This window comes from Benincasa hispida, chromosome 7, assembly GCF_027475165.1.
Source record: "Benincasa hispida cultivar pf3 chromosome 7, pf3_genome.v1.1, whole genome shotgun sequence".
NCBI lineage: Eukaryota > Viridiplantae > Streptophyta > Magnoliopsida > Cucurbitales > Cucurbitaceae > Benincasa > Benincasa hispida.
The window spans coordinates 39,584,520-39,612,041 of NC_143484.1; the positions used below are offsets into that span (position 1 = coordinate 39,584,520).

Below are 27,522 nucleotides of genomic sequence, written 5' to 3' on the forward strand. Positions count from 1 at the left end.
CAATAAATTGATGATTAAATCAAATTTTAAATAAAATCAACTTTAAAAATTTAAAAATTGGAAATTTCAAATTGAGTGGGTTTTCCTCACATTTTGAAGTCACAATTCCACTTTCTTCCTTAAGTAGATGCTGTCAAAAGTTTGTGCAATTAAGATTGCATGAGAAACTTAAATAAAAGGCTGATTTTTTCGGCTGAGAAGAGGTCATGCAAAGAATTGGATGTTGCTCAGTTTTTTTTTGAAGAAGAAGTGTTCTTCATCAATAATATAAAAACTAGTCTTCTCTTATTCAAAATTCCCTTAAATTCAAGCTCATTTTGGATTCCACAATCCAATCTAAGATCCAAGAGAATAGTAGAGAAGACCTAGTGGTGATCTACAATGTTTTGCTGAGGAGATTCAAGCTCATTTTGAAGATTAAAAGAGTTCTTCAAAGGTAGGTATTCTGAAACCCTACTTTACTTGATGAACATGCTTATTTGGATGCTAAAATTGATGAATTGGAGTACTTATTGATCCTGATTTCTTACGCTAATTGCATGCAAACTCCAACAATTGGTATCAACGCATGATTTAAGCACTCAATTCGAGTTAATTTTAGTTTGATGGGTGTTTTTCATAGTATGTATTAAAATGGTGGATTGATATGATTTTTAGTTTTGGCGTTAAATTCTCTTCAATTATGTTGTAATTGTTGTAATTGTCTCTTTGTTTATGGGCCTTAATGTGTGATTAAAAGTCTGTAAATTTGTTAGAGTTAATAAAGTTGCAATTAGGTTGTCATTGAAAAAAGAAGAAAAAAAGGTCAACAACAGAAAATTGGGAGCGAAGCTTCTGCCATGCAGCGTTGAGCATTATGATGCTGTTCTTCAAGAGCTCGAGGTGTTGCAATGCTGGGATGAAGCATCGCAATTCTGTTCATCCCAGCTGACAAGTGTGCACGCGTGAGGAGTCGGATCGTGGGGTTGGTCCGATTCGATCGGTTCAGTTGGTTAGAGGTCCGGTTCAACCATTCTTGGTCTGGTTCAGTACCTTTTGGAGCTTTGAAGGTCCAATTCGAGTGGTCCAGAAGCATTTTGAAGCTGATTTTGTGTTATTATTGTAATAATTAGCTTGCACGCTTGCTTAAGATGCCAAAAGTGTTTAATTATTTATGCATGTGATGTATGTTATAATTAAATAAATCTTATATCTACATATAGTATGCCATGTAGATTTAAAATCCTACCATAAGAAGCATGTTGCATGCGTTGAAAATATGTTATAAAAAGTTATAATATATAGTATACATGTTTAGGGTTTCAAGTGTTTATTATAAAGTGTTATACTAAATCTTGAAATGCAACATGTCCATAGTTTTATAAGTTGTTATAAAATTGGATTAGACATTTAAAATTCATAACAAAGATAATATGCATGCTTACATAGGTTACCAAATAACAACTTGTTTTAATAGCTAAAATAGGTCGTTATCTTGTAAAATTTAGTTACAAACTTAACCTGTCTATAATCCTGTCTAAGGCTTGAGGTATTTAAGTTGAAGGTTTACGGAACATCTCCTACCTGGGGATTATAACCGAATAATTGAGCGTTGTTAACCTGGTTTTATGAGCATGTATGAGCGATGTAGATTTTAAAGCTAATTTATCGCCTAGATATCGTAGATTAAAATCCAAATATAAATATATACTTGGATAATCACCTAGACTTAGGTTTTTTTATTAGCCGGAATATACCTAAGTAAAGATTTACCCAAAACAAATAGAACACTTCAGTAGGAGATTAATAACATATATGTTGTTTTTAGCTCTCACGTCCCTAAGAGTTCACATCGTGAAATCCATACTCAGCTTCCTGTCGATTATACATCGACTACTTCATTTGGAAAGTGTTTGCACAGATCAATAACAAGGTAAATAGGGGAAGTAGTTTATAGTAAGTGGGTGAAGGATATGTGTCATCTTGTCCTATGGTTTCTTCCATTAGTTTGGATCGTGAGATTCCTATATTGCGTTGCTTTTAACTTTATGCGAGATACGCTAGTCGTTTTTTGGCGGCTATCCCCTCGGAGGGTTATAACTTAGGATTCAGAAAAACTCAAACTCTAGAAATGAATAGGATTTTTTAGATTGATTCTCAACCTTAACTCTCCAATTCGGTAGTATCGTTGGGGCCAACCTTTGAATTTTGAAAATGGAGGGTTACACTTATAAGAGTTACTAAGTGTTAGTAAGTTCTTGACAAAAAACGGTAACTAAATGACTATAGGAATAAGAGTTATTTTAGAGATAGTATTTAGTCAAGATTTGTTGGGATTGATGCCCTAAACTCTCGTTGGGTCCTATAGTTTGTAAACATTGTATTGAACAAACGCTTGTGATGTAATAATATATGATATTTTCTTCACTGTTGTCTATAAAATATGGGATGTTTTATTTGCTTTATCACAAACCAATAAACTAGGATCCCTGGTTGTCGTTGTAACTTAAGCATGTATGTGGAGACATACAGGTGGATCATGTCTTAAGTGATAACTAAAATGGTTTGTAGTATATGAATATAAGAGGAAAACCTTATCCTGGTGACACTACGAATGTGGCCCGTTTTGTAGAAGAGTTACAAGTGTTGTGACTTGCTACAGATGGTCTGATCCTGATCATTCATGTGGAGACATGCGAGCGAGGACGTCCTATACAAAGGAGTTTGTATAAGATCGGACCACGAAGTGTTATAGTCTCGTTATATAACGTCATTCATAACAGAGACTTCACTTCATTAGGATGACCATAGGTCACATGATCTCAATCCTGAGTGAGTTGGGAGCTCATGCCTTTGAAGGCGGTCCTTTGATTTGCATGGGTGTGAGTGGCCAGATTGTCGACTCAAACCTACCACTTTGGGGTTCATCTGATTTGGGAGCTGGGAACTCAGCTACCAAGATGGAATTCAATCCTTTCCCGAAGTAGAGGCAAGTAGATAGATTGAGCTGAAACATGCATGGAACATTCGGTTTGACTCTGCAATCAATCGTACGGATTTGACCAAAACGTTGATGAGCCTTGTGTATACAAGAAAATCATTAACAGTTCAGTAGTTTTCCTAGTATTGTATATAGATGATATCCTACTCATTGGGAATGATGTAGGTCTATTGACTGAAGTTAAGAACTGGCTAGCGACCCAATTCCAAATGAAAGATTTGGGAGAGACTCAATTGGTTCTTGGTATTCAGATCTTTAGGGATCAGAAGAACAAAGTGCTAGCGCTGTCTCAGACATCGTACATTGATAAGATGTTGCTCAAGTACTCGATGTAGAACTCCAAAAGGGGCCTACTTGTTATAAGGTACCAATGTGCAGCAGTAGAAACCAGAATCCATAAGCACTCTAATTCATTAATTTTGGTAGAAAAGAGAACATGCTTCAATAGAAATAAATGGGTTTCATGACATACCTTTGAAGAACTTCCTCTAAACTTTGATTCAGCTGCAAATCTCCACAGAATCTTATTGTAGACCACCCCAAGATCTTCTCTAATATCCTCTTGGAGTTCAAGATTGAGTAGTGGGACTCAAAATAAGCTGGAATAAGGGAATTTGGAGAAGTTCATAGTAGCAACCTAGTAGAAGAACAACCTTCTTCTCTCAATTTTTCTCTAAAATTTGTTCGGTTGCAATCACTTCAAACACTCCAAATTCTTCAATATATTGTAGAAATTCATGCAAAGAAGTTTGCTTCATGAGATGCAGTTCATGCTTGGAGTTAATGGAGAGTTAATATGGGTTGTTGGTGAGCTAGTAGAAGAAGACAATGGAAAAACGAATTTTCCAACTTTTGTGTTTTTCTTTTTCTTTTTGAATTTTATTTAAATTGATTTCATAAATCAATTTTATTTAATAAAACTGAATATATTATTAATTTTACAAAATTAATTTCATAAATTAATTTCCTTTAATAAAATTAATAAATAATAATTTAAATAATTCTAATTAATTTAATATCAAATATTAAATTAATTTTTAACACAATTTCATCTTCAAATATTTAAATCACATTTAAATATTATTTCTCCAAATTCATTTAATTCTAATTTGAACACTTCAAATTAGCTTATCATGTTATTCTAGAGCTTATCCATTTACGAGCTAGTAGGGGAACCTCGCGGACCTACAAATCATGGGCTCCAACGATCCGAGATTAATCGGTTAAACTCATTAGACCGATCTAACCCCCATTCGTTAACTAATGGGTGATTCCACTAAAGCCCATAGATGAACTCCCTTCACTGTAGATATATTATGTCCACTCGATATAACCATGATTAGTAAGTTAACCCTTCACAGGTTACTCGTAATAACAGTTGGGTCGAATCTTTGTTTTACCCTCGAAATTACCTTTTGTTCCTTAAGTTTCACTGATCCCCTAATGAATAATTGATTTGTGATCCAATCAACAAATCGAATCCCTCTCAGGCCAAAGAGAGGGTGAGGCCTCTTGTTCAAGACCCAGAATCAACACTTGAAGAGAACAACCTCTCTACTAACCCTAATCGGGTAGGAGTGAATTCTCTCTTGCACCCTATGTTCCCAGCTATTCATCTGGTCTTATCCCCAAAATAGTAAGCTTATTGAGCAGAAGCAATTGGTCTACTCTTACCGTTTGTAGATCAAAGGATAATCCCTAACAAACAGGAGTGCATAGTTAGCTCAGGATTAAAGTTAAGTTACCTAGGTCATCGCTTTGAAATAGTCAGTCTTAAATAGTAAACAACGTTATAAATTAAGAGTGACTGGTTTCGTGGTCCGATCTTGCACAAAACTCATTTGCACAGGACACCCTTACTCGTCATATCTCAACATGCACGAATTAGTATCACTTCGTATGTAGCACTTTACAACTCTTTGTAAAAACTACATAGTAGGTCGCATCCAATAGTGATACCAGAATAAGGTACCCAACCTTATTCATATACTATAGATCATTTTGACTATTTACTCGAACCTGATCCACTTGTATGTCTCCACATAAAGTTTACGTACACATATAATAGTCAAGGGACTTAGGTTTATTGGATTTCTAAAAAAAATATATTCAACAACAACTTTATTGAATTCTCTGAATAAGTTCACGAGTTTTAGGACATAAAACCTAACACTACTGCCTTTCAGGCATGAAGTTACATTGTCTAAGGAAATGTGTCCTAAAACCCCTCAAGAGGTTGAAGAGATGAGACAGGTCCTCTATGCATCCGCCGTTAGCAGTTTGATGTACGATACTCTATACTAGACTAGACATTTGCTATGTTGTGAGGATAGTCAGTAGATATTAGTCTAATTCAGGACAGGGTTACTGGACCGCAGTCAAGAACATCCTCAAGTATCTTCAGAGAACGAGGGATTACATGGTCGTGTATGGAACTAAGGATTTGATCCTTACTGAATACACGGACTCTAACTTTTAGACTGATAAGGATTCTCGAAAATCCACTTTAGGGTCAGTGTTTACTCTTAATGAAGGAACAGTAGTGTGGCAAAGCACTAAGCAGGGGTGCATCGCCAACTCCACAATGGAGGCCGAGTATGTAGTGTCTTGTGAAGCTGCTAAGGAGGCCGTTCTGCTCAGGAAGTTTCTGACTGATCTGGAAGTTGTTCCAGACATGTCTAGGCCCATCATGCTCTATTGTGACAATAGTGGTGCTGTGGCGAACTCGAAAGAACCCAGGATTCACAAGCGCGACGAACATATAGAGAAAAAGTATCATCTCATCCGCGAGATAGTGCATCAAGGAGACGTTGTAGTCATGAAGATTGCTTTGGAGCACAACGTTGCTGACCCGTTTACGAAGGCTCTCACGGCTACAGTTTTTTAGGGTGACCCTTAGAGCATGGGTCTACGGGACCGCCCGCGGCTGGATTAGGGCAAGTGGAAGATTTTTGTACTGGGCCTTAGTGCCCTAGCTTATTATTTTGTACTAGTTATTTTGTACACCCCACTTGCTTTAGGACAAGTGGGAGATTGTTGGGGTTGATGCTGTAAAATATCGTTGGGTTCTGTAGTTTATAAACATTGTATTGAACAAACACTTGTGATGTAATAATATATGATATTTTCTTCACTATTGTCTATGAATCATGGGATATTTTATTTGCTTTACCACAAACTAATAAACTAAGATCCCTAGTTGTTGTTGTAATTTAAGCATGTATGTGGAGACATATAGGTGGATCATGTCTTAAGTGATAAAATGGTTTGTAGTATATAGATATAGGAGGGAAACCTTATCTTGGTGACACTACGGATGCGACCCGCTTTGTAGAAGAGATACAAGTGTTGTGACTTGTTGCAGATGATCTGATCCTGATCATTCATGTGGAGACATGTGAGCGAGGGCGTCCTATACAAAGGACTTTGTATAAGACCGGACCATGAAGTGTTATAGTTTTGTTATATAACACTGTTCATGACTGAGACTTCACTTCACTAGGATGACCATAGGTAACATGACCTCAATCCTAAGTGAATTAGGAAGTCTTGCATTTGAGGGCGATCCTTTGATTTGCATGGGTACGAGTAGCCAGATTGCCGACTCAAACCTACCACTTTAGGGATTTGTCTAATTTGGGAGCTGGGAACTCAGCTACACAAGATGGAATTCACTTCTCCAAAGTAGGGGTAAGTAGATAGATTGCTCCCTTAAGGGCTAATTTTGGGGTTTGAACGATGTGGCACCACACAGCTTCTCATGGCCCAAGAGATGTCCACACATAGTAGGACTATGTTATATTGTTCATTAGAGGGATTAGTGGTACTTAAGAAGTTAGATGTAATTATAGGGGGAAAACGATAAATTGACCCAGCTGTACTTACGAGCATCTGTGAAGGGTTATCGTACTGTTGATTGGTTATATCGGATGGATAAAGAAATATATCTGTGGTTAGAAGAGTGCAACTATCGGTCTTTTGTGGAGTGCTTGACAGTTAACGGATGGTAGATCTCGTGGCTAAAGAATTTAGTCAACTATTCATATACCATTGGAGCTTCAAGCCATAGATCCATAAGGCCCCTTGGTAGCTCAATTGGATTCAAGTTGAGAATAAGTTTTTGGGTCAGTTTGAAATGTTCAAATTGACAAGAGGGAGTTTGATTATATATGATATGATTAAACTGATCCATCATATATGATATAGTTGACATGATGTATGAGATACATTAATTGTAGAAAAATGATATAAATATGATTTATATCTAGTGGAGAAGAAAAGGACTATGGTTTATATGTTGCATATGATGTGATATAAATATGTTTATATGGTGGTTTTCTCCATAACCGTACGTGAAAGTGGGAGGTTGCATTCAGTTTTCATAACTGAAGGATAAAATGAAAATAGTTTTTATTTTGCAAAAAAATCGGACACGCTTCAGATTTGTACACTACCCATCGTCTAGCTAATGAGAGCATACACGGTAGCTCAAGTTTTCCTAAATGATCGTGTACACGCGCAGTCGACCTAAATGATCGTATAGCTTTTTCTAAACGATCGCGCGCGAGAGCGAGATTTGCTAAACAATCGTCTAAACGATCAGCCCCGATTACCTAAATGATCGTGCACCTGTTTCTAAACGAGTTTCGTTTACCTAAACAATCGTGCACCTGTTTCTAAACGATCAAGCACTCGTCTATACGATAGCTATACGATAGACTCCAAATCTCTCCCACTTGCTTGGTCGTTGTAAACAATCGTAGTTTCCTCCTTCCCTCTACCAAATCCAACAGAGCCCACACCTCGTAGATTCTCACTCAGAGAATATCGAGGTTACTAAGTGGTGGTGTCCTCTTTGCTGCTTATTCATGTAGAAGACCGTTTGGTGGTGAGCAACAATGAGATTTGGTGGACGATTGGCTTGGCGATCACAGCGACAACGAGAGTTGTTGGTTTGACGAGAACGAGAGATACAGACAAGAAAAGTTCTTCAAAGGTGAGTCTCTTGTTCCTTTGTTATTTATTATTAAAAGCATATCGTAATTGTTAATAGATGCATAACTTGTTGTATGATTGTGAATACGGTATTTCTGTCGTAATGAATTTAGAACGATCTTGCTTCTGCTCATAGGTTCTCTTTGATAAGAGTTCCTTCAAGATTATCTTGCTTCAGTGAAAGAGTATTTAACTGTCCCTCGGTAGCATCTATTATGACTCAATAAAGTATCGTTGCAAATAAATAATGAAGTTTGAGTACATTATTACTTTTGCTAAAATTGAATTAGGTTTAAATGCAATTTACTAATTATAATTTGTTTACAATTTTAGCACGTTGAATTCTTCAAATTTACTCGCTTCCAATAAAATTAACGATCTTAATTATTCAACATGGAAATCTAATATACTAGTAGATGATGATTTAAAATTTGTTTTAACAGAGGAATCCTCTATCTCCCAACTCATCAACAAATCAAAAGGTTTTGAACGTCATTGATGAGGAAACAAAAGAAGCACAACAAAGAAAATATGATTTGCATGTCATTGAGACATGTTTAGTGGAAAATGATAAATTAACCTGGATAATAGATTCATATGCCACTAATCATATTTGTGGTTTCGCTCAGGAAACTAGTTCCAAAAGACAGCTTACAGAAGGCGAGACAACCTTTAAAGTAAGGACTGGAGAGGTTGTTTAAGCTAAAGCAATGAGAAATATAAAGTTATTTATGGGAGATAGATTCATTTTACTTGAAAATGTTTATTACATTCCTTCCATGAGGAAGAATTTAATATCTATCTCATGTTTGCTAGAACAAGAATATAAAGTCTCTTTTGAATATAATAAAGTGTTCATTATTTCAAAAGGTATAAAAATATGATTCGCAAAACTGGAAAATAACTTGTATGTGTTAAACATATGTATATATTTATGAAATAAAAAAGGTTTTATTTTGTAAAATTATAAATCAACTAGGCTAGATTTGCAATTGCCCCATGTGGTTACTTTCCCACAATCTAAATACAATTAGTTATCTTTAATTTCCACACATACTATTCCCAGGCATTGTTTTCCATGCACAACCAAACATAGTCATCCTTGATTCCCAGTAATTTTATACCCAGACATAGAATTCCCAGACATCCATAATTCCTAGGCCTTGAGAAAACCTCAATCCAAACGGGCCCTAAATCAATTAAAATTAGTCCCTGAGTTAATTGAATGAAAATGAGTATATTAATATAAATAATAACTTACAACCACTAAATGAAGATTTTAAAAATCTCTCAACTCGTCCATCGACATATATACTTACAAACTTTGAGTGTATTCTTTTACATCTTCGTTTGCCTCTTTCATTCAATTTCTCCCTTCGATGATCTCTGTCTACATCTCTTTCTCATTCTACATCTATGTAAATTCTACCTTCATCGCTATCTACATCTTTGACTAAAAAAAAAAAAAAAAACAAAGGTATGAACATCTTCGTGATATTTCATTGAGGGGCGTGTGTTTATCAGTTACTTAGATATTATAATTTTAATCTTGGGATGAACTTTGAATTTTGAAAATTAGAGGTTTGAATACAGAGTTCAATTTTTTTGTTTAAATACAATTTAAAAAAAAAAGAAATATTTTATATTTAAACCCTTAACTTCAATCCAATAACGAAAAATGTTGAAAGAAATCATTAAATGCAACTAAAATATAGAATATAACTTTTGGATTTAAAAATCATTAAAAGAAACCAAAAATCATTAAGTAATGCAGGGTATATTAAAAATCTACATGGAATATATTTTTTTTATTTTTTTATTTTCTATATTTATTGATTTTTTTATTCGAATATTAAGATACTAGGTTCAAAATAAATAGGTTGATATCATGATTATCATTATTAAAACAAGCATACGGTTATTAAACCTTTAATAGTGAATGTACATGTTTGTCGATACTATTATTTTTTTTTTTGATATTTATAATAGATAGTAAAGTTAGAGAAAAAATCTAAAAATATTTATTTTTTTAAAATATTTGTAAATATAGAATTATTGACTAGCTTTCAATTTTTTCTAATTTTCAATTTTACACTTTCTTCTTCCTTTTTTTTTATTTTTTATTTTCTTTCTTTTTTTCAATTTTTGCTTCTTCAGTTTTTTCATTTTTTTTTTATTTTCTTTTATTTCTCCGATTTTTTCTTCTTTCATATTATATTATATTATATTTTATTTTATTTTCTCCAATTTTTTATTTATCTCTTTCTTTCTTTTTCTTAATTTTCTTTCCTTTATCCGATTTTTGCTTCTTCTTTTTTTTTTTCATAAGGATTATTAGGTTGACTTTCGTACTTGAAAATATCCAATTCATAAGTGACTTAACACCAACAAATCAATCATCAAATTTGATTATTATAACAAAACATTAAATATAAATAGCAAATGAAAACGGATTTGAAAGAAACTACTTTTTTTAGTCTACATATTTGCACCATTTTTAGAAATATTTCTTAAAAGTTTAAAATAAAAAACTAGAATAGTTATTAGACAAGTTTATTTCTCAAAAATTGAGAAATGTGAACGATATCAAACATACCAATAGTTTTTTTTATAGGACTATAAGAGTATGATGTCTATTAGAAATAAACTTGAACAAATGACATAGATGGCCCAAAATGAAAGACACAAATTGAAATATTTGTGTATTTGTGTACTGTAATATTTTTGTATTGACAATAACAATTATTAGTGATATTAGTGATAGAACTTAGATAGATATTGGTCATATTCATGTATTAGTGATATCGAATTTAGGTATCATTAGTAGAAGTCTATTAGTGATAAAAGTCCATTATTGATAATCATGATAAAAGTTTCTCAATACTAGCCACTGATAACTTTGAGTGTTAATCTTTCAAAATTGATAGTCACTAGTGAAAGTCTATCGGTCATAGCCACAAATATTTTCTATCATTGATAGCTTAATTTTGATGATTTTTTTCATAGTTAATATCCACTTAGTGAATTTAATTAATAAAGTTGAATCTCGAACTAAAGTGTAAGTGGAATATCTAGAAATTATCACTAATAGTATGTTATCAATGATAGAAGCTATCAACGATACTGATAACATGTTATTTGATGGTAAAAAAGAAGGACAGAGTTATCTCTGATAGCATGTTATCAATGATAGAAGCTATCATTGATATCAATGATATCAGTGATAGAACTTAGGTGATATCCATATATCGATGATATCAATGATATAAAAGTCAATTCTATTTGATGAAAGTCTATCATTGATAGCCACTACTAAAAATTATTGGCGATAGCCACTGATTGAAGCTACCAATAATAGTCGTAGCTATCAGTGATATTTGTATATCAATGATATTACTTAGGTATATATATCAATAAAATGAATGATATTAATGATATTGGTGATATGCCTTAGGTAAATATCAGAGATAGTCACTTATAGATCTCTTATTGATAGACTTCTATCACTTATAACTTTAAATCTTAATTTTTGAAAGATGATAGTTTCCTTAGCTTTAAATGTTAATCTTTGAAAGTTGATAACTACTTATAAAAGTCTATCATTGATATTTCCTGATGGCCTTGGGTGTTATTATTTCAAGTTTGATTCCAATTTATCAAAGTGTATCAATGATAGCTATTGAAAACTGATAGCAAATTGAAAGGTGATATTTTAAGTTTTACTATTAAAGTTGTATTAATATTTCTCAAATTGAAAGCTACCATTGATAGTAACTATCAACGATAGCAACTAATAGTAGCTATCAATGGCTATTACTGATAGCTGCTATCAGTGAAAGTTTTCAATTTGAGAAAATCGGAATAAGAAATGTGAAATAGTGGGCTACGTGTGGGTTTTTTAGTCATTTACCTATATAGCTATCATTGATAGCTACTATTAGTGATACCTGACGCTAATTTTGTGTCATATCCTAATATAATTATCCTTGTTTTATATTTTTTTATTATTTTGGGTCTGATTATTATTTGTGCAACGAACACTTATTTTTTATTTTTTTGGAAACAAACATATGGTTATTGGTCTAATAGTGAATATATATGTATGTACATATAAAGGGTATAATAGGAAAAAAAAACTCTTCACCACCCTCCGCTAAAAACGTGGTCGCTATAAATCCAAATAATAATTTTTTTGGGAAAAAAAATTTTTTGGTCCATAAATTTTAGGTTTAATTTTCATTTGGTTCCTACATTTCAAAATGTTACGCGTTTAGCCCTTAAGTTTTTAGTTTGGTTTTAATTTAGTTCTTAGGTTTTAAAATATTACAATTTTACCTTGAGATCCGAGTTTTGTTTTAATTTAGTTCCTAGATTTCAAGATTTATATTTTTAATCTTCATTTTCCACTAAATACTCATTTTTCGTTTTTAGTGTTAATATATCCTGTAATTAATTTTAAATAATTTAAAGAATTATAATTACTTAAGTTACACTATTTTTCATCACTATAATATTAGATTTAAATTTTTACTTCATAATTATTTTAAATTAATTAATAGACATTGACATCAATAGCTAAAATTGAGTATTTCATGAAAAATTGAAAATATAAAATCTTGAAATCAAGGGACCAAATTGAGACAAACTCAAATTTCAAAAATAAAATTGTAACAATATGAAACTTAGAGACTAAATTGAAAACAAATTCAAAATGTAAGGACCAAAGATGTAGCATTCTGAAATCTAAAAACCAAATAAAAACTAGAACCAAAACCTAAAGATAAAAACCTATTTTGCCCTAAATTTTTTAGCATATTTGGTTGAGGTTTTTTTTAAAGCCATTAGTCATACTCTCTTCAAAATATGGCAAAACAAGATCTTTCCTCTAAATATGGCAAAACAAGCTTAATCAAGTGTAAATATTGCAAATATCATTCTGGATTTCTTAATATAGCAAAAAAGAAAATTCCAGCACAAATCTATTCATAGAAAATACCAAAATTGCTTTGAAATTGACGGTTGTTTTGTTTGTCTCAACCCCAACCATCTATCAATCATTAGTTTTATATACATAGTGATATCCGTTTATTATAGTAAACATTTATTTTATTTTATTTAACTACTCTATCAATAATAGATATACGGACAATAGATTTCGAAGTATAAAGACCAAAATGGTATTCTAACTTAAATTGTCAGCGATATATGCAAGAAAAAAATGTTTTAATTGAAACAGTTTTTGCTTTTTTATCTTTTTTTTTTTTTCTTTTACGATGTTGACTTGCAAGTGGAATAATCGAACTTCTAAACTTAAATTGAGAGTACAGAGTTTATGTTAATTGAACTATACTCAGGTTTTTTTTTTTTCAGAATGACTAATTTTCAAAATCATAACCCCTTATTATATTATTTGCAAGTTAGGCAATAGGAATTGTCACTGATTAAAATTTTCCTTTCAATTTTTGGGTTAGATCACACATTTTTGTTCCTATATTTTGGAATAAGTTCAAACATATCAACATTGTTAAGACCCCATTTTGTAAACTATTTGGTTTTTTATTTTTAGTTTTGAAACATTAAGTCTATAAATATCCCTATCACCTCTAAATTTATTGCTTTGTTATCTACTTTTTTACCTATAATTTCAAAAACCAAGCCAAATTTTGAAATTAAGAAAAATAGTTTTTAAAAACTTGTTTTTGTTTTTGAATTTGACTAAGATTTCAACTCTTATATTTAAAAAAGATCAAATTTTCGTAAGAAAATGAGATAAAATAGGTTTAAATTCTCAAAAACTAAAAACAAAAAGCAAAATGATTATCAAATGGAACCTAAACTTTTAGTTTCAATATTATCCTTTACTTTTCTTTGCAAAGTCAATTTTGTCCTTATTATTTAAAATATTTTTAATTTAGTTCTCTTAGTTTTATTTAAATATCGTACATTAAAATATTACATTACTACATTAAACAATCAGTGAGATTTTGAAGGTTTACAAAGAAGAGAAAAAAATTGGAAATTATTGTGAAATTTTAGCAGACCTATAGGATCAAAGTTTTAGAACCGTACCAACCAAATTCTATCAAACCATAAAAACGAAATTTACTATTTATCCTCATTTTTTAAAACATCAAAATTTATTTCCCATCCTTAAATTTAGTTTATACTCAAAAATGCTTCTCAAAAGTCAAAACTAAGAATTAAAAACAAAAATATTACTAAAATGAAACAAAAAGAATGTAGAATCCACATACATTATCAAACATGAATCCTATATCTTCTAACTTTTTGAACTAAAAATATTATAAAATAACCACTCAATAATGTTTATTAGATTTTAAACTTTGAAAATTAAATTTATAAACATTACTTCCACACATAAATCTTTATATTTTGTTCTCCACTTTCTACTCATGTTTTTAAAAACAAAGCTTAAATTTAAAAACTGAAAAATACTTTTCAAAAACATGCTTTTGTTTTTAGAATTTAACTAGAAATTCAATTGTTTCTTTAACAAAGGTAAAACCCATGATAGAAAAATAGAAAGGAAAGAAACATAAGTTTCAAAAATAGAAAACATAAAACAAAATCGTTATCAAAAAGAATCTAAAATATTATGACAACATCGAAATTTCCATCACAAATCCAAGAATGTAATAATATCAAACATTCAAATTCCCAATATTCGGGGTGGTTGCCACGACATAGTTACAACTCTTATAACGGTCGGATGCATAGTTAGTCTGACATTAGATATTTCCTCTCACACATCCAACCGTTACGAGATCGATATGAATGTGACAACCACAAAAATACCAGCTACATTAAATAATTCCTCAAAGTCAAGAATTTAGGTGAGAAAATCATAAGTAGGAAGAGATATACTGTCAGTGATCAATAAAACCAAAAGAACTCTAAGGTTTCTTAGATAGAAATCTGCCCACAACATGAAAATCTTAGTCAGTGCTATATTCTACAATCATACTCCAGATATAGACATATAAGAAGAAGAAAAAAAAATGATAAAATGAAACAGAAAAATTCTGGGTTGATCCACTGCATTTGGCCTGTCCCCTCAGTCAAACATTTTCTTCTCCAATTTCAGGATAGGCCCCAACACTCACAGCATACATAATCACTCTCCTTAAGTTGCAGAAAGTTTAGAAGCTGAGCAACTTTATTTGAAGTCAGTTCCATCAGCTGAATTGGTAAAAACAGGCCTGCGTGTAAAATTCAAGCATTTAGACTTCTCATACAACCAGCTGAATTCAGTACGTCGAGCAGTACGAGTCAGTAGATGGCAGTTACTAGAACGTAAAGTTTAAGCCATTTTTAATATGTCATATACGAGCAGGTCTGCAGTTTAAAAGAATTCATTGGAAGTGCAGAGGTTTATCCTTCCATGTGCTTGAGAAAGCCAGCCATTACAAAATTATACATTTATTGATTATAACATTCTAAATAAATCTCACTCCCAAAAAACCATACTATCTAGTTTCGAGTAATAAACATACTTAATAAATTCTTCTCATCAGTCTGCCATGAGAAAATGCAAGGTCGGCAGTAAGCATTTCTTTTAACAAAAGATTAGAACTTTTCTTTTTAAATCAAGAAACCATGGTTTCATTGAGACAATATGCAAGGTGGCGGTAACGAACTCCTGACCTCAAGGTCGATAGCACAAGTTTATGTTAGTTGAGCTATGTTTATCAGGTTGGGTGAAACCATATTATCATTGAGAAAAAAAAGAAAGGATACAAGAGGGTTGTTCAAAAAAAAAAAAAAAAAAGGGCCAACAAAAGTAGGCAGACCCTTTGACCAAACATAACAAGAAAGGCCTCCCATCCAAAAAAAAAAAGGCCGTAGTAAATACGTATAAAATCTTCAGACAAGCCCAAAATGAGGCATTAAACCTAATTAAAGACCAAGCCTCCTCCTAATTCCTCTCCTCTCCTAAAGCTTCTATTGTTTTCTCAATCTAGATGCACCATAAAATAGCATAAGGAGAAAAAAAGAAAGCAAAAATATACTTGGATTATGCCTATTGTGTTCTTGAATGGCATATATGCAGACACGAATATGTGCATGCACAAATACGCACAAACCTGTTCATAAGAATTCAATGATGCTCATAAAGTACTGTATCAATACACACACAGTATCAAGTACCTTAGCTAGTTACCAGAAGAAAAAATATAATAAGTTTACCTTAGAAAAGCCAGGACAAAATGCATTCTGCCATTACGTTCTTGCTGGCACCATGACTTTATTACCCTTTTTGTCAGCTGGCTTAAGAATCTGGAAAGAGCACATCAATTCTTCATCAACACTCATCAGTGCACCGGCATTATCAAATTCACCACAGTAGTTGGGAGCCGAAAATATTGTGACAAGTTGTCTCTCGGCAAAGAATTCATATCCATCCTCCACCACCTAAGCCAAACACATTTGTATTTCAGAACTTAGAGAAGAGAAATCAATGAGCAAAATGAGGAACGGAGAAAACTGTTGCTGATTCTACCTGATGGGCACGACAGACAAGATCCAAGTCATGTGTTGTTAAGAATTCTTCCACCTTATCAGGGCCAAAGGTGTATGAGACTCCTCTATCATTCATTCCCCAACCTTTGACATCTTTACTTGGATCGGACCAAAGCAAATCACACAGCAGGCCAGAGTCGGGAATGACTGTCGGACGAGACAAGTTTCTTATTTGATCCAAATTTTGAAGATCAGGGGAGAGACCACCATGCATACATAATATTTTGTCATCAATTAGAGCTGCTACAGGGAGGCAGTTAAAGCAGTCAGTAAATGCCTTCCATAGTCTCACATTAAAGCGCCGCTTACATTCATCATAAAACCCGTAAATCCTATTAATAGAAGCACATTCGTGATTTCCTCTGAGAAGGAAAAAGTTTTCAGGATACTTGATTTTGTAGGCAAGCAATAGACAAATAGTTTCTAGACTCTGCTTGCCACGATCAACATAATCTCCCAGAAACAAATAATTGGCACTAGGGGGAAACCCCCCATATTCAAAAAGCCTCAACAAATCACTGAACTGCCCATGAATGTCACCTGAAAGTGCAAAAGAAAAATGAAAACGTATAGTCAGAAAGACTAATGAACAAATACCCAATCTTTATGCAAGAACAAAAATTTTGAGTCGTGATATGAATCCTCATGCCATTCCTTATGGAACCAAATTTCATTTGGGTTTTTTTCAGGTTAACATTGTGAAGGTCAGCAACATTCAAAAGGGTTCTCGAGTTTCTTCATGGAGGCTCCATATCAACAATGCTCATCGAGGAGGCTAGCCAATTGAAAATTTCACAATGCTCTTCCCTTCATAATATACGGCATCCTAAAAACCATTACGAAAGAAAACAAATACATATCCCTAATCACCCCCTCATTGTCCAGTCAAAGAATCAAACTTTAAACCGTCATCCAGAACAATTAAGAAAAGAGAAACAAAAAGGGGGTAAAATCATATAACCCATCAAACATATCTCATATATCACAAGAACATATAATCATTTTCAAAACCACAACCCCAGCAAATTATATAAGAAATCGAACAAATTAATCCAACTTTCCCCCAAAAAAACAAAAGGGGTCAGAGACATTTCGACTTAAAACAAAGAATCAATTCATTATCTGGGAAAAAAAGAACAAAAAACCAAAAGGGGTGAGATTAAAACGAACCGCAAATCTTAATGGGTGCTTCAAGCTCGAGCAAATTGGGTTGCTGAACGAAAATCTCTCTTGAAGAAGCACAGAGAAGCTTGATCTCGTTCTCGGAAAGCTGGACCTGTTTGCCTGGCCTCGCTAATCGAACCTCGGTGAGGCGTCTGATTATGTCGTCCAATAAAGCAGGGTCCATTCCTCCCTGCCCTTGCGAGGCCATTCAATTCAATCAACGAATTCGAACCCCCCCCCCCCTTTTTTTTTTTCTTTTTTGTTCTTGTTCTCTCTTTTCCCCCTTTCTTCAACAGTCAAGAGCTTCGAATGAAAACCTAGAAATCAAATTGAATTCAAGGGAAGGAATTTTTTTTTCTTTTTTTTTTTTTTTTGTTTCTTTTTAACATTTTCATCTCATCTCTCTCTCTCTCTCTCCTTTCTTTTCTTTTTTCTTTTTTCTTTTTTTTTTTTTTTCTTTTTTTTAAATCATTTCCTGCCCTTTCTTCTTTCCGTTTTTTTGTTTTGATATATTTTCTTTTTCTTTTTCTCTTAATAAATTATTAGCTTATATAAATAACTTAAGTTATTGATTCAAATTTTGAAAAGGGCTTATCATTTTGTTCATCATTGTTTCTGGCTTTTGAATTTTGACTATTTGTCTTCTAAAAGACCAAAATACCCTTATAGTTTTTTTTCAACAAATAAATATTTCTATCTAAATATAGGGAATTGAAGTTATCAACGTTTGTGACGAGAAAATTTGGTTATATGAATACTAATGAGTTTTTTTTTCTCTTACATCACAATAAATATTTCCATCACATCTACACATAAAAAAAAGAAAACTAACATTCTACTTACATCACAGAATATTTAATAGTTTAAAATTCCTTCTTGTTATTATAATATTTCATCCCTTGGAAATTATCAGATTCCTATCATGATGTTAATTTTCATCGAGATCCTTTTTCCGTTTGACAATCAGGATCACCGCCGCCCCACCATTACAAAATTTGAAGTTAGTTGTGATTTTAATTTGTTATCGCAATTTTAAGAAAATTCATTATTTATAAATCAATGAACAACATTAGCATACGGTTGTTTTAAATATGCAAATTCATAGTTAGCATGTTAAGGAACAACATAAACCCACAGGTAGTTTTATTAAGAGACAATATATAGAGCTCATTAAGGTAAGGTTATATAAACTCGAAAGACTTCCTTGTTTATTACTTCTAACTTTGTTGTTCATTAATTCTAAGGGGAGTTGATATAAATTGGTTAGATGTTACTCCGTTGTGTCCCACATTATCACACTTTAAAGATGGATGATATTCTCCCGTAGATGAAATCCTATCAATTCTCGCTTACCAACATTAGTGACTCTTTTTGGCAAAATACTATCCTTTCCACGTAGTTTAATGGTTTTTTTCCATTCTAATACACGTCTACCTAGAAATATAGATCCAATACATGGAAGCACGAGGGATTCGATGTTGAAAGATCTATTCCAAAGAGTTTAGGGGGTTTGTGTTTCTTGACCTGGCTACAACTATAGCATGTGAGCACAAAATTTTCAAGTGATCTTCATCGACGATGAATATATAACAATCAATTGGATTGACTTGATACTGTTTTCCTTTTTAATAAAAATCACAATGACAAATTAAAATTGTGATCAACCTCCCATATAATTTCATGGTAGTTGTGCAGTCATGACCTTGATTGCTCAAGGGGAGGATTTTTTTCAAAAAAAAAATCCGATGAAAATAAACACCACACGTTTTAGGAATTCGAAAATTACACGATGGGTGAGACACCACGACTATGAGAAGGAGTTTCAGTCGGTGAGTGCAGAGCATAAGTAGATGGTTAATTTTCATTTACTTTTTGGATTGGATCATTTCATTTTAGTGCATCTAGGATGAGGTCATCCATACAAAAAACCCAATATTGTTTCTATTCATTGATAACAACATCAACACTATTAATTGGGATGATTAAATTATACTTTATTCAACTATGTTCTTCATAACACAGTTGATATACAATCCATCTATTCTCTCTTTAACAATAGCATCAAATTTGTTAAATTTTTATCGATGAAACTAACACCTTCAGAATCAAGGTCAATAGTAGACCACAAACATTGATAGTATCATCTAACTTGCTCCTTTGTTAAATATTTTTTCCTTTCCACAAAGCTTTTTTCTTTATCCTTCATGAACAAGGATTGTTTGATCTTTCAAGAACCTTCCATGATTCCAATCTTTTTCCAAGACTAGGTTGCCATGAAATTTTGTAAATCTCCACTAACTTTTCAAGCTTTTGAATGTGCCCAACGAAATGAATACCTTTTAAGAATGGCATGAGATCTAACAATACTAAAAGACTAAGAAAAGTCTTATTAATGATATGAATTGAGGGAGTGAAGTATCATGAAAATATTAGCTTAGCAATAATTGTCATCCACTCTCTCTATTGAAGTCAAAGATTCAATCCATTATTTCTCTTATCGTTGTACTAAAAATATTAAATGAGGGAGTATAATGTGAGTATAGTTTCACTATCAACACTCCTCTCCTGCTAGCTCTATCTACTCATCCCACGGTTTTGTGTACTTTGCCACCATTATTTATGAGTGCTCATCATATCATATATATTATTGCTTAAGGGTGCATTTTCATTAGTCATGATCCACTAACATGAATTTTAACTTAATAAAAAGAATAGTTTTGTTAAAATAGTTAATAGAAATTAGAGATGTATTTTATTTATTGTTTGTATTTGAATGTGTAAACGGTAGTCCATTATGAATTAAAAAATATTGAAAACATGTAAAATTTTGCTTTATTCTTCTTATTGTTATTATTATTAGTTTTAGTATCTAAATATGGTATTTTTAAAATATGTTCCCCCTCCATCCAATATTTTGATTCAATATATGATTATAATATATCGATGTCTATGAAAATATTAAAATTCAATTTTTACGAAAATATAGATGAAAATTTCATTGTTGTTGAAAATTTCGAGAAAAAAATATAGAAATTGTTTGAATTAGTCTTTATAGTTTTTATTCTGAATTAACTACACTATAATCCATCGTTTTTAATCATTATATTATATCTGAAAACTAAGACAGTATTTGCAGGTAAATTGTAAAAGTTGATTAAACGTGGATGCAAACAGTACTTTTTAATGAAAATTAATTAATTTTATTTAAATTACTTTATGTAACTCCCATTGTGTCTTAATTATACATTCATACTATAATGAATTATTTTTACCATCATATTAAATATTAGTAATTAATTACAAAATTAAAGAAGATATGAAATATTTGCATGAGAAAAAAATTGTAAATTGTTTAATATAAAATGTACATATTCAATATAAAGATCGATCGGTATGATAACTTTTCGGGATGAATAGGATTTATTTAAACTAAAGAAATTTTTTTTCTAATGTTGGTCCAATTAAGAAAATTAACATAATTTTAACCAATAAGTAATTTAGACAAGAACTTTAGACAAATAAATTCAACTGAAAGTAATAAAAAAAAATCTAAAACTAACATTTTAAAGCACCATATTTAATTCTAATAATAAAATTGGTATACATGATGCGATAATTTAATAACTAACATTCAAAATAAATCAACATGAGCAATTCATTTAAATAACAAAAATCGCAATTCATGAAATGCAATAAAATGTAATAACACAAATTAATTGCAAAAATAAATTAGGAGATATAGAGAAATTGACATTATGATTTTATATTAGTTTAACACAACCCAACTTATATCCACTCCCCAAACTCCTCTTGGGTATGTCACTCAAACTTGACTCTTTCTATGGCTTAGAGTTCAACCGCTACCATGTTCCTTTTTCGGGTACAAGAATAAACCTGATCATTTCTACAGTTGAAGATCAAACAGTTACAACACTTTTTCCGAGATCAAGAACAACCCTTACAATATAGGATCGGTATTGCAACCTTATAGGGATGAATAGGGTTGATTAAAATTAACTAAAACGTTTTCCTAAAATGGACCCAAATTAAGCAAATTAGCACACTTTTGTTAATAAGTAAACAAAGATTCTATGCAAATAATTTCACTTTGAATTAAACAAGAAATTAATAATCACACTTTCAAGCACCATATTAATTTTAATAAAAAGATTAGTAATGAATATAGAAATACCAATCAAAATAAACAAATACAAATTAATTTCAACAACAAATTTACAATTAATTTCATGCAATAAAATATAATAACAAATTAATTAAAAAACTAAATCAGGGAGGGATAGAGAAAATGATACTATGAATTTTATAGTGGTTCGACACAATTGACCTATACTCCACTTCCCAAGCTCCTCTTGGGTATGTCACTAGAAACATTTGACTCTTTCCACGACTTAGAGTCGAACTGCTATAATTTTCTTTTTCCATGAGCATGAACAAGTCTGATCTTTTCCACGGTTGAGGATCAAACTAAAGGGATTAAATCCTAAGTGAAAGCGTGTGAACACCATACCATTAAATTTGTCGTTTGGAATCTTACAAAAAACAAAGGAAAAATTCAGTAAATTAAACATGCTTCCGAACTTAAAATTTACAGAGAAAAGAGGGTTTATCTCTTAAGACTGTCTTCTTGATCCTTTGTAAGAATTCTCCTTATAAACAATAATACTGATCAACAGTTTGAACACTACCACAAGTGACTTCCTTACTATATCTCGTAAGAATACAGGTATGTGGGAACCTTTTCTTTTTGGAGGAGGGAAGAGATTTTCATAAGAATACTTCTATGTAAGTTGTGAGAGAATATTATTGAGAGAGAAATTGTGTGCAGAGGGAAAGCCTATAATACATATATATCTCTTTTCTCAACAAGCCAAATTGCAAATTTAAAAGTGAGATGAAGGAGAGTTATTGTAACTCTCCACTTACAACCTTCTCCACCATTCCCCTACAAAAGAAAGTTAACCTATAGTTTTAATATGAATTTTAACCTTTAGGTTTATATATCTGTGTGTGTCTATCATAACCTATAGTTTTAATATGAATTTTATATTAACATATTATATTAACTTTAACCTATAGCTTTCTATATCCGTGTGCATATATTCGTGTGTGTGCACGCTCGTGTGCGTTCGTGCGTGCGTATATTCTTGTGTGTGTACACGCGCCTATGTGCGTGTGTGTGAATCTTATTAACTTTATATTATAATATATCTATAAACATTAATGGTGTCTTATACAATTAATATACATTCCCTAATTTAATTTAAACAATTCAAAATTCTTCCAAAACAATTTGATCCTTGTTTTACCATTAGTGAGCTAGCAAAAGGATCTAATGGACTAACAGATTAGTAGCTCCAATTATCCAAGATTAATTAATTAAACTCTTTAACTATATTAATCAATATTCATTAACTGTGGATCCATGGATATAACCATTACAAGTAAGTTGATCCTTCACGAATTGCTCAGAACAAATTATCGTTTTACCCCTGTAATTACCTCTTACTCTTTAAGTCTCACTAATCCTCTTATGAATAACCTGTTTATGGTCCTACCATAAACAAAATCCCTCTCAGGCCAATGAGAGGGATGATGAGATTGGTGTCCTAAATCTCTTGTATTCTCGTAGTTTGTAAACATTGTGTAAACAAATTATTATAATAAAATAATTGTTATTTTATGGACATACACTTAATCTAATAAACTAAGATCCTAAGTTATTTTATATAATTTAAATAAGTATGTAGAGACATAAAGGTGAATCTTGTTTAAATAATAACCTAAATAATCTTATGGTAGATGGATAAGGCTGGGTACCTTATCCTGGTGACACTACGGATACGACCCGTTTTATAGATATTACAAGTGTTATAAAGTGCTACAAATGTTCTAATCCTGTCATGTGGATACATATGAGCGAGGGTATCCTATACAAAGAATTTGTATAAGATCGGACCACAAAATTATTAGTCTTACTATATAACATCGTTAATAGTAGAGACTTACATTTCACTCGGATGACCATAGGTGACATGACTTGAATCCTGAGTGAGTTGTGAACTCCTGCCTATGAAGGCAGTCCTTTTCTTTGTATGAGTGAGAGTAGCCAAATTTCCAACTCAATATTTCTACCATTTTAGGGATTCGTCTTATTGGGAAGCTGGGAACACAACTACATAAGACGAAATTCACTCCTTCCCTAATGTCGGGATAAATAGATAAATTGCTCCCTTAAGGGCTAATTCGGGGGCTTGAACAATGTGGCCACACCCTCTTTTGGCTCGAGAGGGACTTGGTCATAGTTGGACTATGACTTATTGTTCATTAGGGGAATCAGTAGTACTTAAGAAGTTCGATGTAACTACAGGGGCAAAACGATGATTTAGCCCAACTGTACTTATGAGCAATTTGTGAAGGGTTATCGCGTTGTTAATTGGTTATATCCAATGGATACAGAAATATGTCCGTAGTGCAAATAGTATCTTTAATGGATCTTAGATAATTTAATTAAAGAATTTAATTAATTATCCAAGTATCATTGGAGCTTAAATCTATAGATCCATAAGGTTCCCTCTGTAGCTTAATAGGGTTTTAATTGAGAATTAATTTTGGATTAATTTGAATTGTTCAAATTAATTGAAGGAATCAATTATATATGATATAATTAATTTAATTAATTAGTTATATGTGATATAATTAATATAATGTATTTGATACATTATAATATAAAGTATTTTGAGAGGAATTTGAATATGATTCAAATACTAATTATATGAATGAGATTCATATATTGAAATTTAATATAAATATAATTTATGTTAGATACCATTAATAGTTGAGAGAAATTAAAATATTTGAATATGATTCGGATATTAATTATATGGATGAGATTCATATAATTGAATTTAATATAAATATGATTTATATTAAATGTCACACATTGTTGAGGGAAAATAAAACTATAGGTTATGTTTTCTATTTGATATAACATATATATATATATATATATATATATATATATATATATATATATATGTTATATCAAATTAAATTAAATTAAATTTATATTTTATTTAATTAAAATCTCTCAGCAAAATACGTGTCCAGTGTGGGGAGTTTGAAAAGAAGTCATCTTCTTCCATTTTTTGTTGATCTCTCATCCACCCTATAGGTTTGACAGAGAAGAGTTCTCTGTGGAAAAACTTCTTCTCATCACTCTGATCCTCTCATTTTCCTCTTCTAAGAATTCAAGTAAAGCCCACAACTTTTGCTTGAATTCTTAATCCCAAGAGAATACAAAGGGTTCTCAAGTGTTGGTGCCCAATTGGGTTTTCATTTTGGAGATCGTTCGTGTTCCGGATCTAGAGGGATTACGTGAAGAAAATCGGCTTCAAAGGTAAGTGTTAATTTCTTCCTTAATTTATTTTGAAGTGTAATTTATATTTGATAATGCATAATTGTTTTGTTACTATAATTTCAATTTCTATATATATAGTAATAAAATTGGGAAGGATCTTTGCTTCTGCACAGAAAACTTTGATGGTTTTCCTTTAATTGGTATCAGAGCCAGGTTTTGATCGCATTTTTTTTTTAAAATTCCAGAATTTAATTACAGTTTTGGTGGATGCATTCTATGATATTTCATATGATGAATTGTTGATGAATGCTTTCCAATTTTGGATGTCTCGGGATTAGGCTTTTTGTGTTTACTGCTTTGTTTTTACAAATTCGATTTGTAAGGGCCCGTTGTTTTGGCATTATATGCTGTCAAGTCTATATTTTTATTGTCTTGAGTCGATCTTGCTGTTCCTGGTGACTTTCTGAAGAAATCGAGGCTTAAATTGGATGAGATTCGAAGATAATCGAATCTGTACAGTAGGCGACTGTGCAGTAGCGTCGCGACGCTACGATGCGACTAATAGAGTTTTTCTCCGTAGCGTCGTGATGCTCCGAGACAAAGCAGAAGAGCCAATTCACATGCGGTTCGATGCAGTTTGGAGCTGGTTTGGCTTCAGTTTGCTTAATTCGAGTGGTTTAAGGGTGGTTCGATTGCTGGTGTTCCGATTCGTGCTGATCAAGACTCGGTTCACTTGTTTCGAATTGGTTTATCTATTTATTAATGTAATAGGTAGTTTTGATAAATTAAATTAATATAAACGTTATATTAATTTAACTAATATTTTTGAAGTCCAATTTCGTTCCATAATTGCTACTTAAATTATGCATATGATGTATGGTTTAATTTTATTATATATATCATAATGTATGTCATATAGTAAAATCTCACCATAGATTTTATGCATTATTCATGCATCATTTATGTTATAAATGTTATAATATATAGTTGCATGATTTAATTTTATAGCATGCTCATGCATCACATAATATAAGTGTTATACTATATGCTTGCATGCATTAATAACATAGCCATGCATCATTTATATTATAATAGTTATAATATATAGTTTGGATATATGGATGCATTGTATGTTATTTGTTTTATTACCTTATTATATAAGTGTTATATATGGTTTGTAATGAAATGTAAATTGCATGATGCATGACATTACTTTAGATAATTTTATAAACGTTATAATTTTATAATGTATGTCATTTGATGCAATGTATAATTTTAATTTGTTTCATTTTTTTTTATAAAATTTATAACTAAATGAAATTAAAAATTAAAATCAATAATTCAGAATTGCATGTTAACTTAGGTAAAATCATTTTTTAAAATAGTTTTAAAATTTGATTAACATAGACCTAAGATTACAAATTTATAATGAGATTAGAAATTAGATTAATCTTTTTAATCAGTTTAATAGGATTAAATTGGTTTCAGTAAAAAATTAAAATTGTAGCAAACATATTTATAAGGGACTTTTTGTTTAAGGCTAGTTCTGTTTAGGTTGGGGTATTTAAGTTGATGGAAACGTAACACCCCTACTTGGGAACTGACCTGGAAAGGTGAATTAGATAGAATTGCTACAAGCATACAATTGTTGATTAAGGTTTGTTAAAGTGTTTAACATGAAGGATCTCATACCGAGAGTTCCCTGAGCGGGTTTAGATCGCTCCGATTTCACAGTGACTGAAACACAAAACACATACATTCCACACAAACAGTTATGCATATAAACCTAATTATCGGCATGCTTAGAATACAATAATTAATAAGGAAAAGGTCCATACCAGATGAAGACTCTCTTCGAATGTCTGAACCCTAAGCAGCGGAAACCTCCCACAGATCTACCAGCACTCGGTGAGTATTCAACTGCAATAACACGATCAAAACACACACGAACACTGTCGAGGGGACGACACCACCATAAGAGAAACCCAGGTATCCTCGATGTTAAAAATCCAAAGAGTGGGCTTTGGTGAGTTTAGTAGAGGACGAAGGAGAACGCGTTGTGTAGACGATAAGAAAATTGGAGATGAAACTCTGCAATCGTATAGCGGAAATGCTTATCGTATAGTAGAGGTACATGATCATGTATAAAAGGCTGAATGATCGTTTAGTAAAAATGTAAATGATCGTTTAGAGAAAATGTGAGGCAGACGATCGTTTAGACGGATGAGCTTCTATCGTATAGGCTCTCGCGATCGCTTTCACAAATTCTTTTGGGCAGATGAAAAACTGAATGCACGATTGTAAAAAATGAAAACGATTTTCATTGTTTTAATCTGCCGGTTACCATAACCATCGCAGCCCACTTCCTACGTCCGAACGTGGATAAATTCGTTAATTATCATATAATTAATGAATTAATTTAATTAATAAATATAATCATATTATATTTATATCCTATAGTTTG

The 27,522-nt window shown here is 31.8% G+C and overlaps 1 protein-coding gene across 1 annotated transcript; it reads right to left on the reverse strand.

Moving 5' to 3' along the window:
* Positions 1-14,866: 14,866 nt before the first annotated feature.
* On the reverse strand, positions 14,867-18,209 carry LOC120080433 (serine/threonine-protein phosphatase PP1 isozyme 4-like). The gene is made up of 4 exons (XM_039035089.2): positions 17,687-18,209; positions 16,497-17,056; positions 16,184-16,408; positions 14,867-15,195 (listed from the first exon to the last, which is right to left on the reverse strand). The coding sequence occupies exons 1-3, from the start codon at positions 17,886-17,888 to the stop codon at positions 16,217-16,219; spliced, it is 954 nt and encodes a 317-aa protein (XP_038891017.1). The 5' UTR covers positions 17,889-18,209; the 3' UTR covers positions 14,867-15,195; positions 16,184-16,216.
* Positions 18,210-27,522: the final 9,313 nt, after the last annotated feature.